At 38.9% G+C, this 19549-nt stretch overlaps 1 protein-coding gene across 1 annotated transcript in view; it reads right to left on the bottom strand.

Annotated features, from left to right (window-relative positions):
- The window catches only part of LOC308271363 (olfactory receptor 4F15), a gene marked incomplete at both ends in the record, with an annotated part of 42940 nt that extends 23391 nt beyond the window's left edge, over positions 1-19549 (bottom strand). The window contains one exon of the mRNA XM_080707660.1: positions 19310-19549. Within this exon, the coding sequence (XP_080563786.1) occupies positions 19310-19549 (240 nt within the window). The remainder of the gene's footprint in view (positions 1-19309) is intronic.

The following is a 19549-nucleotide window of genomic DNA, read 5'->3' as shown; positions in this document are numbered from 1 at the left end:
GCTGAAGCTGGGTCTCCAACAGAGGCTGCAGGTAGCAAGACCTCTTATCTGAGGCTCTAGCAGGTGTGGGAAACAATGGTTCTTGGTTGGACTGGACTGTCTCCAGGATCTCTAGCTTTCACATATGATAAAAACATGACCCTTGACTTTCTCAGACTGGTTGATTCATTTAGTACAATGTTCTCCAGTTCCATTCATTTTCTTGCAAATGATATAACCTAAAATAAATTTTCTTGGTTAAAAATATAAACAACCAGGTGTGTTAGCACATACCTATAATCCCAGGACTTGGGGACTGAAGCAGGAGGATCACAGGTTCTAGGCCAGCCTCAGAAACTTAGTGAATCCCCATCTCAAAATAAAAATAAATAAATAAAATAGGGCTAGGAATGTAGCTCAGAGGTAGAATGTCCATGGGTTCAGTCCCCAGCACCAAATATATATAAACAAAAAGCAAAACCAAAAAATATCTGAAAAATGTTTAATGACATACTTCACTGATTATATGATAAACACTAAAATTCATGAGTTCATCAAAAAGTTTAAAAAATCTCATGTCCAAAAATGATTACATAGTGACAATTGAAGTTTCCTATAGAAATCTGGGAAAATATGAGCTATACAAAAAGATGAGGCATAACAAGATGGCCTTTCCACCCACGCTTCCAAACCACCATAGTAGCACCCCAGATTTCTGCCAAACACCCTTACCTCTGTTTCTTTCTCCCACCTCATCCCCAAACAGTTAAGAATCTAGGGTGCTTTCATAGAATGGTATGTTTCTAGGTGAGCTTTTATCTTCTGTTTCTTAAACCTCAAACACACATTCCTTAAATTGTGCTCTCCATAGGAAGCAACATCAGTGTTACTACATCAGAGTTGGAAGAGTGACATCATCTTTAGAATCAGGAAGGTCTGCAACAAAGTCTCCAGTTACTAAACAGCACAATTCATGTGCCTGATCTGAATGCTTAGGACCACTGTAGGTCAGTGCTAGCAGAACCAGCTTTCAGGATGGCTCAGTCTCCCAAGCAGTCATTGCTTTAACCAGGCATGGTGGTGCACACCTGTAATCCTAGAATTTGGGAGACTAAGACAGGAGTATCTGGGTTCAAGGCCAGCCTCAGAAATTTAACAAAATTTTCTTTCAAAATAAAAAGTAAAATGGGGCTGGTGGTGTAACTTAGAGACAGAATGCCCCTGGATTCAATCCCCAGTAATACACACACACACACACACACACACACACACACACACACACGCATACGGCCCATGCTAAGAGCAGTGTGCTCTCGACCCAGGTGGAAAACATTAAGAACTCACACAAAAAACCCTTCAGTATCCAGCTTCAACTTATTAAGAAGTTCTGGCATAGCCAGGCATGGTGACACATGCCTATAATCCCAATATTTGGAAGATTGAGACAGGAGGATCACAGGTTCAAAGCCAGCCTCAGCAATGTAGCAAAACCCTCAGCAACCTAGCAAGACATTTTTTCAAAAAAAAAAATGAATTGGGGGTGTATCTCAGAGGTAGAATGCCTTGCCCCTGGGTTCAATCTCCAGTACTACACACACATACACACACACACACACACACACACACACACACACACACAACACACACAGAGTTTTAGCATGCTGTAGCATGGTAGGGGGAGTGTAAATAACAAGTATCTACTGTATATTTGAAAAAGCCAGAAGAAAAAATTTTAAATTATTACCATAAAGAAATGATTTATGTTCAAGGAGATAGATATATTAAGCCTAATTACATGGCTACATAATTATACTTGTATCAAAACATAAGAATACCCCGGGGACTACCAAGAAGATGAGGACAGAGAAAAGCAGTGTTTACAAGTCCTGCTAATACTTGATCTCTATTGCCACAAAATCAGCGCTTTACATAGCCAGAAAACACTATCAGCAGAGAAATAAAAACTGTAATTACAAGGGACAGAGAAAAAGAAAACTAGAAGAACAACCAGAGATGAGAAAAGAAACCAGCCCACATCGCGGCGGCAGATGCCGCGCCATCTTGCCTCACAGCACCAGGCTCCAGAGAGAAAAGGTAAACAAGGAGCTGAAGTGAGCAGCTATGGATCATTCAGGTGTAATTCAGCAGTTCTTTCAGAGCAAAGAATGTCTAAAACTTCCAGTGGCCAAGCTCATCATGCCTACCAGGGATTCAGAACGGAGCTCAAAACCATAAAATAAATATGCCAGCCGAGGGCATAGCAGCAGTGCCATATTGCCAACAGTGGCAGCAAGTTCACCACACCCGTGACAGCTCCAGATTAGTGCATACAATAACTGTAAGTGAAATTGCGCCCCCTAAAGGAGAAATCCCAGCACTGCACCCCCCAGGACTTGCACAGCTTTGATAATCTCCCTGGATATGAGATTTTGCAATGCAACCCAGTGAAGGAGTAGCGGTGGCAGAGAAACCACACGTTAGTAGCAGCTCCCCATGGAAAAATGCTCAGCCCGGCATGCCCACGGTCTCATGCAGCCTCAACTAACTCCTGGGTATGAGACTTTACAATTCAACCCAGTAAAGGAGTAGTGATAGCTGAGATTACCACAAACTCCAGAGATCCATAAGTGAAGCCCTGGTGACCCAGAGAATAACCCAGAGAAGGCACAAACTTCTGAAATCATGGGAAAGAGGAACAAGAATGGAGCAATGAATGCCCACAACCCCAAAATACCAGAACCTGATAACACAGAAATGCAGATATCTCCAGAATATTAAATCAGGAATATAATTGTAGAATTAATACAAGACCTTTGAAAAGAATTTAGAGAAAGTCAAAAAGAAATAAAGGATGCAATCATTAAACTAAAGGCCTCAATTCAAACTCTAAACAATCAATTATTCCACATGGAGAATAGAATCTCACTCCTAGAAGATGATCACTCCAAAACGAACACATAGTTTAAAATTTAGTAAAAAAAAAAAAAATCCAACAGCAGGAATTTGACATTGAAGGAATATGGACCCATTTTAAGAGAGTTAACCTAAGAATAATTGGCATAGAGAAGGGAAAAGAAGGTGAAACCAAAGGGAACAATAATCTCTTCAAAGAAGTAATAGCAGAAACTTATAGAACTCCCTTTCGTCATTATCAGAGAAAAGGTTCCCCATGCCACATAATTGTCAAAATCACCAATGTAGAAGTGAAGGAGAGAATCTTAAAAGCAACAAAAACAAAAAGGCCAAGTAACATTCAGAGGTAAACCAATTAGAATCACTCCAGACTTCCAAAACTAAGTCATGAAAACCAGAAGGGCTTGGAGTAATATATTCCAAACTCTGAAAGAAAACAACTTCCAGCCAAAAATCTCCTACCCAGAAAAAACTATCTATCAAATTAGATAGGGAAATAAGAAGCTTCCATGACAAACAGAAACTGAAGGAATTTGTGTTTAAAACCAACGCTAGAGAAAATACTCAAAGAGATTAACTACAAAGAAGAAATAGGTAATACACACCAGAACCAGAGAAACAAGATTTCCCATCCAGCAGACAAATATGCAAAGAAGAATAAACAGTATTTCAAACGGAAATAAAATATTAACAATAGGAATTAAAAATCATCTCTCAATAATCACACTGGATGTAAATAGCCTCAATTCCCCAATAAAAAGACATAAACTGGCAAAATGGTTTAAAAACCAGAATCCATCCATTTGCTGCTTACAAGAAACACACCTTACAAGTAAAGATAGGAACAAACTCAAATGGCTGGAGCAAGCTAATTCATGCTAACAGAACTCGAAGACAAGCAGGAGTAGCAACTATGATATCAGACAAGTTAGACTTCAAAACCAAACTTATTAGAAGAAAAAAAGAAGGTCATATTTTACTGGTAAAAGGAATAATCCAGCAAGAGGAAGGATCAACATCTATGCCCAAAACATAGGTGCAGCTACTTTCATAAAACAAACACTCTGTGACATTAAAACACACATAAATCCCAATACAATAATACTAGGAGACTTCAACACACCTCTCACACCATTAGACCAATCTTCCAGACAAAATTCAGTAAAGATGCCTCAGAACTAAAGAACACCATTAATCAAATGGACTTGTTGGATATATATAGAATATTTCAAAATCTACAGCAGAGTTTACATTTTTCTCAGCTGCTCACAGAACCATCTCCAAAATTGATCACATCCTGGGACACAAAAAGAGCACTAGCAAATTCAAAAAATGTTACATACTTCCTGTGTCATTTCAGACCATATGGAATGAAACTAGAAATCAACTATAAGAAGATCCAGAGAAACCACATAAACATGTGGAGACTGAACACCAAACTTCTGAATGAAGAATGGGTCATAGAAGACATAAGAGGTGAAATCAAGAAATTTCTAGAAACAAACGAAAATAAAGATACAACATAACAAAACCTCTGGGACACTTTGAAGGCAGTATTAAGAGGAAATTTATAGCACTGAGTACTCACATTAAAAAAAAATCTTCAAATATAAACCTAATGACACACCTCAAAGCCTTTGTTAAACAAGAACAATATAACTGTAAAGCCAGTAGAAGACAGGAAATTATTAAAATTAGAGCAGAAATTATGAAGTAGAGAATAAAAAAAATACAGAAATCAACAAAACCAAAACCTGGTTTCTCGAAAAAAATTAACAAGATCGATAAGCTGCTAGCCAACCTAACTAAAAAAAAAGAATCGCTGGGAGTGGTGGCGCATGCTTGTAATCCCCACACTTGGGAGGCAGAGACAGGAGGATCGCGTAGGTTCGAAGCCAGCCACACGCTCTGTCTTAGGAGACCCTGTTTCCAAATAAAAATGTAAAAATAGGTCTGGGAGTGTAGCCCAGAGGTAGAAGGGCTTCCAGGAACCCCAGTACCACCAAAAAGAAAAAGAAAGAAAGAAAAAGAAGACATTACTACTGACAGTGTAGAAAGCCAGATATTATCAGAAACTAGTTTGAAAAACAATACTCCAACAAAATGGAAAATCTGGAGGAAACTGACAACTTTCTAGATAAATACTACCTTCCTAAACTAAGTCAAGAAGACATAGAAAATTTAAACCAAACAATACCAATCAAAGAGACTTAAACAGCAATAAAAAGCTTACCATCAAAGAAGAGCCCAAGACCAGATGGTTTTCCAAGTGAATTCTATAAAACCTTTATAGAAGCCGGACGTGGTGGCACATGCTTGTAATCCCCGTGCTTGGGAGGCTGAGACAGGAGGATCACACAGATTCAAAGCCAGCCTCAGCAACTTAGTGAGACCCTGTTTCCAAATAAAATATAAAATAGGGCTGAGAGTATAGCCCAGAGGTAGAAAGCCTCTGGGTTCCACCCCCATTACCACGAAAATAAATTAATTAATTAACTAATTAATTAATTAAAACCTTTATAGAAGAGCCAGTGCTAATACTCCTCAAACTATTTCGTCAAATAGAAAAAAAAAATGGGACTCTCCCAAATACATTCCATGAAGCCAAAATCTCACTAATACCAAAACCAAATAAAGACAGTTTTAGAAAGAAAAACTACAGGCCTATATCTTTGATGAACTCGGATGCAAAAATACCAAACAACAAAAAAAAAAACTCAATTACATCATTTTCAGGGAAATGGATGGAACTGGAGGAAATTATGCTAAGTGAGATTAGTCAGTCACAAAAAATAAGAAATCAGATGCTTTCCCTACTATGTGAGGGTTAGGGAGAACTGGGTCATAGGAGGAACTCTTGAAAGAGGAAATCCTATAGAGGAGCAAACAAGACAATCTAAAGGAGGAGAAAGGAGGAGGGAAAGAGGAAAATTTCTAAACATATCAAAGTCAATCACTAAGCCAAGCTAGGGAGGGAGGGACGGGGAGGGAATAGGGTGGGAATTGGGTAGGGGTTAAATCAGCAATGAGTACATGTTTGTACACACAAGTTTTTTACCCCAATATGTTGTATGAATATAATGCACCAATAAAAAAAAATTTAAAAGAAAAAACAAACAAACAAAATACTAGCAACACACACTCAAAACCACATAAAGAAAATCATACACAATGACCAGGTACGGTTCATCCCAGGGATGCAAGGCTGGTTCAAAATGTGAAAATCAATTCATCATATAAACAGAACCAAAGACAAAAATCACATGATCATTTCAATAGATGCTTAAAAAGCATATGATAAAATCCAACATCCATTTATGATAAAAAAAAAACACTGCAGAGAATTGGAGTAGAAGGAACATATCTCAACATCATAAAGGCAATCTACAATAAGCTCACTGCCAACATCATATTAAATGGGGAAAAACTTCAAGAATTCCCCCTAAAAACTGGAACGAGACAAGGATGTCCATTATCACCACTTCTCTTCAATATAGTACTAGAGACTCTAGCCAGAGCAATAAGGCATGAAAAGGAAATCAAAGGAGTACAAATAGGAAAAGAAGAACTTAAGCTTTCACTATTTGCAGATGACATGATACTATATTAAGAAAACACAACAAATTCAACCAAAAGGCTTATAGAACTGATCAACAAATTCAGCAAAGTGTCTGGATACAAAATCAATCTTAAGTTTTGTTTTTTTTTTCAAAATGGCGACCGAGGGACACAGCACTTCTCAGTAGCTGAAGCAAATAAAGTTTAAATACTTAGAAAGCAGTGTCTAAATCAACAAAATAAATACATACCAGGAACCAAAACACATCCAGGTACCTCGGCGGAACCCTGAACTTGAAGAAGAAGAACAAAGATCGGACACGGGACCTGCTGCAGATACAATTGGAACACTGATCAGAACGCTGATGGGCGGGCTGCCTTTGCAGCTGCCCAAGGAGCTGCCTGCCTGATATTACCACGGAAAGATAATTCGGGACTAAAAACGGACTTAGGACCGCATCTTAAGCAGTGAGCAGCAGCCACCAGAATTCTGTGTGCCCACCAGCGACCGGATCACAACTGCATAGAGACTCCCACGGATTCCTGCACCAAGTCAGGTACCTGAGGGTGCCCTGGCAAGTTGGGGTCCTAGCGTGTGTGCAGCCTCAACCCCCCAGCATGGGCTCAAGCCTCAGATCCCAGCACTCTCCTCGCTCAACTTCCCTGCGCCACGGTCTCCTGCTGGTAGTCAGTACCTGTACACTGCTACCCCTAAATTGAAGTCTGCTTGTGTGTCTAGCCCCTGCCACCTTGCCAGAGCCTGCCTTCCAGGCTGTGAAAGCCCTGGGTGACCCGGAAATCTCCTTGGGGCACCCCCAGCTTCTACGTCCCACGGGAGGCAGAGACCATTGCTGGACAACGCGCACTGGACCCTTAAGCACCTACCCTGCACCCCTGGCCCACCGCTGGGTGTTCCCACCCTCCTGGTAGCCAGAGGCTTAGTGCTAAGTGAGAACACAGCTCAATACACCTTGGAAGAACATACCAGCAGCAATAGACAGCTGCATCCACTCTCACTTGGGTCCAGTATTAGCAGCACATCCAGCCTGCACTCTTGGAATAGGCAGAGCTCTGGCAGTAAGTGTGAGCATCCAGGAACCAGCATCCATTTGCCCAGGGTACATCTTGGGACCACACCGGCTAGCCCAGCTGGAATTTCCAGAGACACAAGAAAATCCATCGGCCCACAAAATCTGCTCAGGACCTCAGGGGGAGGTTCCAATTATACTTTGGTCATTCTCCACCCCTGCTGTAGGGACGCTCAGGCTGGAGGCTAGGGTGGTGAGTGCAGAGGTGCTGACCACAGGTTAGAATTTCGCAGAACCTGTGAATTGTACAGAATCAAATAACAGTGAAATCAGACATCCGGACACATAAACCTAAAGCAGCTAAAGAAGAGAAAGGTGTCCAAACACCCAGAGTGACTTAAGAAGATAAAAATAGAGTACAAAGAAAACTAAGAGACATTGGATGGTATTCTGAAAGCTACCAAAGCAATCAGATACACACATATTATTTGGACCTGACCCCATATGCGTAAATAAGGAGGACTGTTTGTTTTACTTTTAATGTGAATGTTTTGTTTTATTTTGCTTTTACAGTGCTTTTGTTTTGGTAGGGTTATTGCTGTTTTATTTTTTTTTTCTTTTAACCCACACTTCTTTTACTTTAACTTGTATATATATATATATATATATATATATATATATATATATATATATATATGATAGTTTGCCTTATTTTTTTATTTCACACAGCTGCTAGTTCCTTTTACTTTTTTCTTGTTCTTTTTTCCTCTTTCTTCCTCTTCCCTTCCTTTTTTTTCACTCTCCTCCTTTTATTGGTTTTCCTTCATTTTTCTTGGATGACATAATAGTCTTGGTATCTTGGGTGGATTCTTTTTTTTTTTTATGTCTGTCTGCTCCTTCCATAATCCCTATTTACAAACCTACCCACACTAACCTACATACTTTTCTCCCCCAAAACTTTTCCCCACAATATACCTCCTGGTTTAATACTCAATGTATCTCTTATATCCATAATTACTCTACCAACGACAAGAGTCCTAGTAGTTAACTCTCTCTCATTCCTAGCAAGTTATTACCTTATCATACTTAAAGTCTTTCTCAACCTAACATATCCTCTACCTAATCTGACTCCTTTACCAATCACCCCAGCTCCTTACACATCACCCACCCTCAACACTGGAAAGGCTCTGCTGACTAACCAATACCCCCAAACTCCTAATATTAAGATTTGACTAAGCACAGTACTCACGAACGATGGGTAGAAATCAGAAAAACAGGACAGAGAACACTATAAATATGAGAACCACGAATTATGAAGAGACAGCAGAAATCACGAATACTGACCTACTAGAAATGCAAGAAGGGGAGTTCAGAATCTTGATGTTCAATATGATGAAAGGATTTAAAACAAGTATAGAGGAGGTTAAAGGTGAATTAGAAACACTAAAAAAGAATCAGAAAGAGGTCTGGAATGAAATGAAAGAGGCAATAAGTGAAATGAAGACAGCAATAGAAAGAAATTCTGGAAGATTAGATGAAATGGAAAACAGAATATCAATATTAGAAGACAGTACATCCCAAACCGAAAACACAGTCAGCGATATACAGAAATCATTACAGCAACAAAACCTAAACATCCAGCAATTATGGGATAATATGAAGCGCCCTAATTTACGGATAATAGGCATCGAGGAAGGGATAGAGGTACAGACCAAGGGCATCTGTAATATCTTCAAGGAAATAATCTCAGAGAATTTTCCAAATATGGAAAGAGACTTGAATCTTCAAGTCCAGGAGGCATACAGAACTCCACTGAGACAGGACCAAAGAAAAACCACTCCACGCCACATAATAACCAAATTGACCAGCATAGAGGCCAAGGAAGGAATCTTAAAAGCAGTGAGAACAAAAGGATGGGTGACATATAGAGGCAAAACAATAAGAATCACCCCAGACTATACAACCCAGGTCAGGAATGCTAGGAGAGACTGGTACGACGTGATTCAGACCCTGGAAGAAAATAACTTCCAGCCAAGGCTCATCTACCCAGCAAAACTACTATTCAAGATCAATGGGGAAGTCAAAGCCTTTCAGGATAAACAGAATCTCAAAAAATTCATGAATTCAAAGCCAACACTAGAGAAAATTCTTAAAGAAATAAGTCATAAGGAAGAAAAAAGAAGCAGACTTCAGAATCAGAGAAGAGAGGAAGTTAATAAGTGGGCCATTTAAGTAAAGAAGAAAGATCACACCACCCAAGAGTAGACAGAACACAAAATGGCAGAAAACAAAAATCATATTTCAGTAATATCTCTTAATGTCAAAGGACTTAACTCACCAATCAAAAGACATAGGCTGGCAATGTGGATTAGGAAACATCCAAATATATGCTGTCTGCAAGAAACTCACCTCACAGCCAAAGACATTCACAGGCTGAAGGTGAAAGGATGGAAAAAGATATACCATGCCACCAGTGACCAAAAAAGAGCAGGGGTAGCAACCCTGATATTCAACAAAACAGACTTTAAACTAAAACACATCAAAAGAGACAAATCAGGGCACTTCCTTTTATTAAAAGGAACAATACACCAAGAAGATATAATGATAGTAAATATTTATGCCCCAAATGTGGGTGCAACCACATTTGTAAAACAAACCCTTCTGGACATAAGATCCCAAGTAGACCCAAATACAATAATTCTGGGAGACTTTAATACGCCTCTCACACCACTGGATCGATCTTCAAGGCAAAAGATGAGTAAAGACGCTTTAGAACTAAAGGAAACCATAAACCAAATGGACCTAATAGATGTTTTCAGAGTATTTCAACCAGGAACTACAGAATACACTTTCTTCTCAGCGGCCCATGGAACCTTCTCCAAAATTGATCACATCCTGGGACACAAAGAAAATACCAGCAAATTCAAAAAATGTAATATAATTCCATGCATCTTTTCAGACCACAATGGAATCAAAGTAGAAATCAACAACAGGAAACTCAAAAGAAAGTACTCAAATTCATGGAGAATGAATGATACACTATTGAATAACGAATGGGTAAGGGCAGAAATTAGGGAAGAAATAAAGAAATTTATGGAAACAAACGAAAACAGAGACACAACTTACCAAAACCTATGGGACACCATGAAGGCAGTTCTAAGAGGAAAGTTTATTGCATTGAGTGCCCACATAAGAAGGACAGAGAACCTCCAAGTAAAGAACCTAATGACACAACTAAAGGACCTAGAAAGACTGCAACAGTCTATTCCCAAAGCCAGCAGAAGGCAAGAAATCATCAAAATTAGGGCAGAAATAAATGAAATAGAGAACAAAAAAACAATTCAAAGAATCAATAAAACAAAAAGTTGGTTCTTTGAAAAGATTAATAGAATTGATAAACCCCTGGCCAACCTAACCAAAAGAAAAAGAGAATCAACTCAAATATCAAAATTAGAAATGAAAAAGGAGATATCACCACTGATAGTGAAGAAATTCAAAATATTATCAGAAACTACTTTAAAAATTTATACTCCAATAGATCTGAAAACCTGGATGAAATTGACAGATTTCTAAGCACAGTTAACCTTCCTACACTCAACCAAGAGGACATAGCAAGTCTAAACCAACCAATAACAACCAAAGAAATAGAAATGGCAATAAAAATTCTTCCACCAAAGAAAAGCCCAGGCCCAGATGGGTTCCCAGCTGAATTCTACAAAACCTTCAGTGAACAACTAATACCAATACTTCATAACATGTTCCGGGAAATTGAAAGAGAAGGAACTCTTCCAAATTCCTTCTATGAGGCCAGTATCACATTAATCCCCAAACCAAATAAAGATACCTCAAGAAAGGAAAACTACAGACCAATATCCTTAATGAACATAGATGCAAAAATTCTAAACAAAATACTAGCTATATGCATTCAAAACTATATCAAGAGAATAATACATCATGACCAAGTCGGTTTCATCCCAGAAAAACAAGACTGGTTCAACATACGCAAATCAATACATGTTATTCACCACATAAATAGAACCAAGAACAAAAACCACATCATTATAGCAATAGATGCTGAAAAAGCATTCGACAAAATCCAACACCCATTTATGTTAAAAACACTGCAAAAAATTGGGATAGAAGGAAAGTACTTCAACATCATCAAGGCAATATACTGCAAACCCAAAGCCAACATTATAGTGAATGGGGAAAAACTGCAAGAATTTCCGCTACAGTCAGGAACAAGACAAGGATGCCCACTTTCACCTCTCCTTTTCAATATAGTCCTTGAGACTCTTGCTGCAGCAATCAGACAAGAGAAGGAAATCAAAGGAATCCACATAGGAAGAGAGGAAGTGAAATTATCCTTATTCACAGATGACATGATCCTTTATCTGGAAGACCCAAAGAACTCAACCAAAAGACTTCTTGAGCTGATCGACAAATTCGGAAAAGTTGCAGGTTACAAAATCAACCTAAAGAAATCAGTGGCCTTTCTTTATGCCAACAACGAACCCACAATGAAGAAAACAAAAACAACAATTCCATTCACTATAACCTCAAAACCAATAAAATACCTAGGAATAAACCTAACCCAAGATGTAAAAGACCTCTACAACAAAAACTATAAAACATTAAAGAAAGAAATAGAAGAAGACCTTGGAAGATGGAAAGATCTCCCGTGCTCATGGATAGGCAGAATAAATATCATCAAAATGGCCATTCTGCCAAAACTGATCTATAGGTTCAATGCAATTCCCATTAAAATACCAGTGACATTCTTCAGAGACCTAGAAAAATCAATCATGAACTTCATATGGAGAAGGAAAAGACCTAGAATAGCCAAAGCAATTCTCAATAACAAGAAACACGCAGGAGGCATTACAATCCCAGACTTCAAACCATACTATAGAGCAATAGTAGTAAAAACAGCATGGTACTGGCACAAAAACAGATATACTGACCAGTGGATTAGAATAGAAGATACAGAAACAAACCCACACATCTTTAGTCAATTAATCTTTGACAAAGGGGCCAAACACATACACTGGAGAAAAGACAGCCTTTTCAACAAGTGGTGCTGGGAGAACTGGCTAACCATTTGTAAAAAGATGAATCTAAACCCCTATATCTCACCTAACACAGGAATCAACTCAAGATGGATCAAAGACTTAGAAATTAGACCTGAGACAGTGAAGTTAGTAGAGGAGAACATAGGTTCAACACTACAACATATTGGCACAGGCAGTAACTTTCTCAACAAAACCTCCAAAGCTCAGGAAATTAAAGCAAGAATAAACAAGTGGGATAACATCAAACTAAAAAGTTTCTTCTCATCAAAGGAAACTATCAATAACCTAAAGAGGAAGCCTACAGAATGGGAAAGGATCTTTACCAGCCACCATTCTGATAGGGGGCTAATATCCAGAGTATACAAAGAGCTCAAAAGGCTCTACACTAGCAAAACAAACAACCCAATCAAGAAATGGGCAAATTAACTAAATAGACACTTCACAAAAGAAGAGATACAAAGGGCTAATAGACACATGAAAAGATGTTCTTCATCACTGGCCATCAGAGAGATGCAAATCAAAACTACACTGAGATTCCATCGAACCCCAGTCAGAGTAGCAAGCATAAAAAAATCAAACAACAACAAATGCTGGCGAGGATGTGGGGAAAGAGGAACTCTTTTACACTGTTGGTGGGAGTGCAAACTAGTTCAGCCACTATGGAGATCTGTGTGGAGATTCCTGAGAAAGTTGGGAATAGATCCACCATATGATCCAGCTATACCACTCCTGGGTATCTTTCCAAAGGGGTTGAATTCAGAGAAATACAGCAACATATGCATACCTATGTTCATAGCAGCACAATTTGTAATAGCCAAAATATGGAACCAACCCAGATCACCATCAACAGATGAATGGATAGCAAAACTGTGGGAAATACACACAATGGAATTCTATTCAGCCATAAAGAAGAACAAAATTCTATCATTTGCAAGAAGATGGAAAGCCCTGGAGAGCATCATGTTAAGTGAGATCAGCCAAGCACAGAAGGAGAAGATACACATGTTTCCTCTAATATGCCCAAACTAGAAAACACAAAGGATACCAGTAGGACCCCAGATATTAGAGGGGAAATACTAGCTAAGTTTTAATGGAAAGATAGGAGAGGAGAAAGGCCGATCTTGATTAATGAGGGTCTACAACTGAACATGTGTAAAATTATGAATAAGACATGGTTAACCTGGACAACCATTGGTGGGGGGGGCACCAAATATAGTGTAAATGTATACTACTTATGTTCAATAAAAAATTGTTTAAAATAAAAAAATCAATCTTAAAAAATCAGAAGCTTTTCTGTGCCCCAACCATAAATCCATTGAAAAAGAAATTCTGAAAACACTTCCACTCAGGATCTCCCACAAAAAAAATAAAATACTTAGGAATAAACTTAACCAAGGAAGTAAAATATCTCTAAAAAAAATTATAAAAAATTGAAAAGAAGAAATCAAAGAAGATCTTAGAAGTTGGAAAGATCTTCCATGTTCATGGATAGGCAGAATAAATATTAAAATGGCCATCCTTCCAAAAGTCATCTACAGATTCAACACAATGCCCATTAAACTACCAAGATCATTCCTCACAGACATAGAAAAATCAGTCCTTAAATTTATTTGGAATAACAAAAAGCACAGAATAGCCAAAGTAATTCTCAACAAAAAAAACCATGCAGGAAGAATCACAATGCCTGACTTTAAACTATACTACAAAGCCATTGTAATAAAAACAGCATGGTACTGGCACAAAAACAGATACAGAGACCAATGGAGCAGAATAGAAGACCCAGAAAAAGTTCACACACATTCAGCCAATTGATTTTTGACAAAGGGGCTAAAAACATACACTGGAAAAAAGATAGCCTGTTCAGCAAATGGTGTTGGCAAAACTGGTTAACCATATGCAGAAAATTGGAAATTAATCCCACTTCCTCACCCTGCACAAGAGTCAATTCAAATTGATCAAAGACTTGGAAATTAAACCAGAGACCTTGAGGCTCCTTGAAGAGGGCATTGGTCCAACACTGCAAAACACAGACACAAATAAACACTTTCTCAACAAGACCCTAAAGGCACAACAAATTAAAAGGTGAATCAGTATGTGGGATTGCATGAAACTGAAGAGCTTCTGTTCAGCAAAGGAAACTGCCAAGAACCTCAATCAAGAGACAACAGAATGGGAGAAGATTTTTGTCACCTACACCACCGATAGAGGACTACTATCTAGAATATACAAAGAACTCAAGAAACACAACACTAAAAAAATAATTCAATAAAAAATAGGCAAGCGAACTAAATAGACACTTAATGAAAGAAATTCAAATGGCCAATAAATGCATGAATAAATGCTCAACATCATTGGCAATCACAGAGATGCAAATCAAAACTACCCTGAGATTTCACCTAAATCCAACTAGAATGGCAATAATTCAAAACACAAACAACAAAAATGCTGGCAAGGATGTGGAGAAGTGGGAACTCTAAAACATTGTTTGGAGTGCAAATTAGTGCAACCACTTTGGAAAGCAGTATGGAGAATCCCCAGAAGAAAGGGAACAAATTTACCATTTGATCCAGCAATACCACTTCTGGGTATCTACCCAAAAGAAAGTAAACCAAACTACCAAGCTAATGCATGTGTATCTACGTTCATAGCTGCACAATTCACCATAGCCAAACTATGGAACCAGCCAAGATGTCCATCAACAGATGAATGGATTACAAAACTGTGGGATATGTACACAATGGAATTTTACTCAGCCATTAAAAAAACACAATTACATCATTTTCAGGGAAATGGATGGAACTGGAGGACATTATGCTAAGTGAGATTAGTCACAAAAAATAAGAAATTGGATGATTTCTCTAATATATGAAAGCTAAGGAGAAATGGGTCATAGGAGGAACTCTAGATAAAAAAAGGAAATCCTATAGAAGAGCCTAGAAGACAACCTAAATGAGGGAATTTGAGGGGTTAAGAAGGAAATTCTCTAAAGCACACAATGTACTTAAACATATCGAAGTCAACCACTAAGCCAAGCATGGGAAGGAGGGATGGGGAGGGAATGGGGTGGGAATTGGGTAGGGGCTAAATGGGCGACCTGTACATGTATGTCCACACAAGTTTTTTAACCCCATTATGATGTATGAATATATGCACCAATAAAAAAATTTTAAAAAAAAATAAGGATACCCCATTAATATATACAATTTTCATGTTTCAGTTTTGTTGGTTTTTTTTTTTTTGCAGTACTGGGGCTGGAACCCACAGGCATTCTACCTCTGAGCTACACCCCCAGCTCTACTTTTTATTCTTTATTTTGAAACAGGGTCTCACTGAGTTGCAAAGGGCCTAAGTAGCTGAAGCTGTCCGCGAACTGCGATCCTCCTGTCTCAGCCTCCCAAATGCTGGGATTACAAGCGTGCACCACCACACCCAGCTCTATGCTTCAGTTTTAAAATGTTCTAATGTTCTGGGCACAGTGACTCATGCCTGTAATTCCAGAACTTGGAAGAATTAGACAGGAGAATCATAGGTTCAAGGCCAGTCTCAGCAACTCAGGAGACCCTCAGTAACTTAGCAAGATCCTGATACAAAATAAAATAGAATAAAATTTAAAGGGCTGGGTGTGTACCTCAAAGGTAAACACTCCTGCATTTAATTTCTAATACCACAATAAATAAATAAATATCCAAAGATGTATGTATACATATATATCTTAGATTCCCAGCCCAGCAGATGACACCACCACAGATCTAGGGGTTATAACTTCTTTGGATGAGCACCCAAGTTCCATCAAAATGTATAGGCTCCCCAGGCATGGTAGACCATGCTTATAATTCCAGTATACAGGAGGCTGAGACAAGAGGATCACAGGTTTGTGGTCAGCCTCAGCTACTTAGTGAGGTCTTCCCCAACTTAGTGAGAACCTGTTTCAAAAAATAAGAATTAAAAATAGGACTGGAGGTTTATCTTGGAGGCAGAGTACCTCTGGTTTCAACCCCAAGTTCTGCAAAAAACGAAGGGACTTGAGGTGTAACTAAGAGGTAGAATGTCCCTAGGTTCAATAACCAGTGCCACTACCAAAAAAAAAAAAAAGTTGTATAGGCTGAGCCTGACTTGATGGTAAATACCTATAATCCCAGAGGCTGAGACAGGAGGATTGCATGTTCCAGGCTAGCCTCAGCAACTTAGTGAGACCCTGCTTCAAACCCAAAAATTTTTAAAGGGCTGGATGTGTAGCTTGAAGGTAGAATGCCCCTGGGTTCAATTCCCAGTATAAATAAATAAATAAATAAATAAATAAATAAATAAATAAATAAATAACTTACTCTCTTTCCACAATCCTGGCTCTGAAACTATGGTTTTCAAGGCACAAGCTGTCAGACCTGCTATCATTTATAATAGATTTGCATATCTCTAATTTTAAAACAAATAACAAATGAATAAGAATCCAGTTTGACCATTTATCTAACGTTCAATCCTTGAAAGTTGAGTTCTGCAATTCCTAAGTCTTGGACTCACCTTTACCACTCCCTCACTAGCAATAGAGACAGTCATGTAGTCAAAGTAATTCGTCTTCAATTCATGCCTGCTTTAAAGTTGCCACTTCTGCAGGTAGTTTTACCTGCACCACAAAAGCTTTCTACATGTTGCCTCCTTTTAGCTTTCCCCTCCAAATTTGCTATCTATGCTATCCTCAAAGAGATCTTCAAAAACTCAGATCCTAACATTTTCCCCTCATGTTCACATTTCTCTCATCACTTCTCAGAACTTGGCCCAAGCCACTAAATGTGTGTATATGGCCTCTACCCACCTCTCCATATCTCTAGTCCTTATGATGCCACAAGAAAGAACAGCTTGGGAGCTCTCTGATGCCCTTGTGAAACTGCAAGACAAAACCCTACTTTCTAAAACATTCTTAACATAATGCCCTACTTCTTTAACTAGAGACTAACAAGAGCTTGGTGACCTGATCATAAACTTGTATAAAAGGAAGAGCTGCGTTTTGTTCAGGGAGTTTGGCTCTCTTGCCTTCTCCCCTCTCACCTCTTCAGGGCCAAAATAAAGTCTCAAAGGCATTCTCTCATCGCATCATCTTGTGCACTACTGGTACAGAGCCCAGCACATGCCTATAATCCTAGTACTTGGGAGGCTGAGACAGGAGGATCACAGATTAGAAGCCAGCCTCAGCAACTTAGCAAGTCTCTCAGCAACCTAGCAAGAACCTGTTTTAAAATAAAAAATAAAAAGTAATGGGAGTGTGGCTCAAAGGTAGAATTCTAGTCCCTGGATTCAATCCTTAATACTACCAAAAAAATCTACTCTTAGAAAATTTTCAACAATATAATGCATTATTACCAATTGTAGTCATTATGCCATACATTGGGTATCAGGACATATTCACCTTCCTCTCCAACTTTCAATATCAATCTTGACTTTCTTCTCTCCTGCAACTGCTAAGCAGAGTTGTTTGTTTCCTTCTCTATGCCTACATTTCATTCTAGGACTAGGGGGTAGTTCAGAGGTAGAATACCCCTGGGTTTAATTCTTGGTACCACAAAAAAGAAGATGGGCAAAAAGCATCTCTTAAAATTATCAAGGTAGCCGGGTGTGGTGGCACATGCTTGTAATCCCAGCATTTGGGAGGCTGAGACCGGAGGATCGCAGTTCGCGGACAGCCTCAGCTACTTAGTGAGGCCCTATATAACTTAGTGAGACCCGGTTTCAAAATAAAGAATAAGAAATAGGGCAGGGGATATAGCTTGGAGGTCAAATGCCTCTGGGTTCCATCCCCAGCCCCGCAAAAGAAAAATTATCAAGGTAAAAATACTGAGCAGTTATTATGAATAATAATATTATATTAAACATCCAGCACAGGGTCTGAAGCACAGAAATCTTCATGACTAGCTCCTTTATCTTTATTGAGTAGAGTACTAGAGATATACAATAACATGGTAAGTACACAAATGTGACCTAAGACACAAAATTAATGGAATCTAACTTTTCAATGACTGTTTTTCTTGTTGTAATTGAGAGTAGAGCTACATTTTGGTTTATCGTTACTTAGGACATCTTCCTGTAACTCACAACCTGGTAGAAAAGTTTCCTCATGGCCACCTTCATCTCCTTGTTTCTGAGTGTATAGATGACTGGATTCAGAAAAGGTGTGAGAACTGCATCAAAGATAGCAAGAAATTTGTCCAAGTGTGATGAAGGGAAGGGCCAGGTGTAGAAGAAGATTAATGGCCCAAAAAATAAAACCACCACAGTGACATGAGCTGACAAAGTAGAGAGGGCCTTGGGTAAACCTTCTTGAGAGCGTTTATGAACAGTGACCAGAATAAAGATGTAAGATATGATCAGTATTAAGAAGGAGCCCACAGAGATGAGACCACTGTTGGCTATGACCATGAACTCCAGTCTATCGGTCTCTATGCAAGCCAGCTTGATGAGCTGAGGCAGATCACAGTAAAAGCTATCCAATACATTAGGGCCACAGAAGGGCAAGTCCACAACAAAAGCCACTTGGGCCACTGAGTGGATGAAGCCAAGGATCCAGGAAACAGCCAAAATGAAAATGCACATCCGTGGGCTCATGATGGTCAAGTAATGGAGAGGCTTGCATATGGCCACATATCTATCAAAGGCCATGGCCATGAGCAGCACCATTTCTGTGCCCCCAATAGAATGAATAAAGAAGATTTGAGTTATACAACCATCAAAAGAGATAGCTTTGTGTTTTCTAAAAAGGTCATAAATCATTTTGGGGGCTGCAATTGAGCAAATGCCCAGGTCAAGAAATGAGAGATTGGCCAGCAAGAAGTACATGGGGGAGTGTAGATTAGAGTCTGAGGCCACAGAGAACACAATGAGGAGGTTTCCCATCAAACTTGCCATGTAGAACACAGAAGAGAATAGGAATAGAAGAAGCTGGATGTCCCACGAATCGGAGAGTCCCAGGAACACAAACTCAGACACCACAGAGTGATTGGCTCCATCCAT

This window comes from Muscardinus avellanarius (genome assembly GCF_963383645.1).
Source record: "Muscardinus avellanarius genome assembly, chromosome: 12".
Classification (NCBI taxonomy): domain Eukaryota; kingdom Metazoa; phylum Chordata; class Mammalia; order Rodentia; family Gliridae; genus Muscardinus; species Muscardinus avellanarius.
Note: the sequence above shows the minus strand (reverse complement) of the source record. Positions and strands in the feature narration are given on the sequence as shown.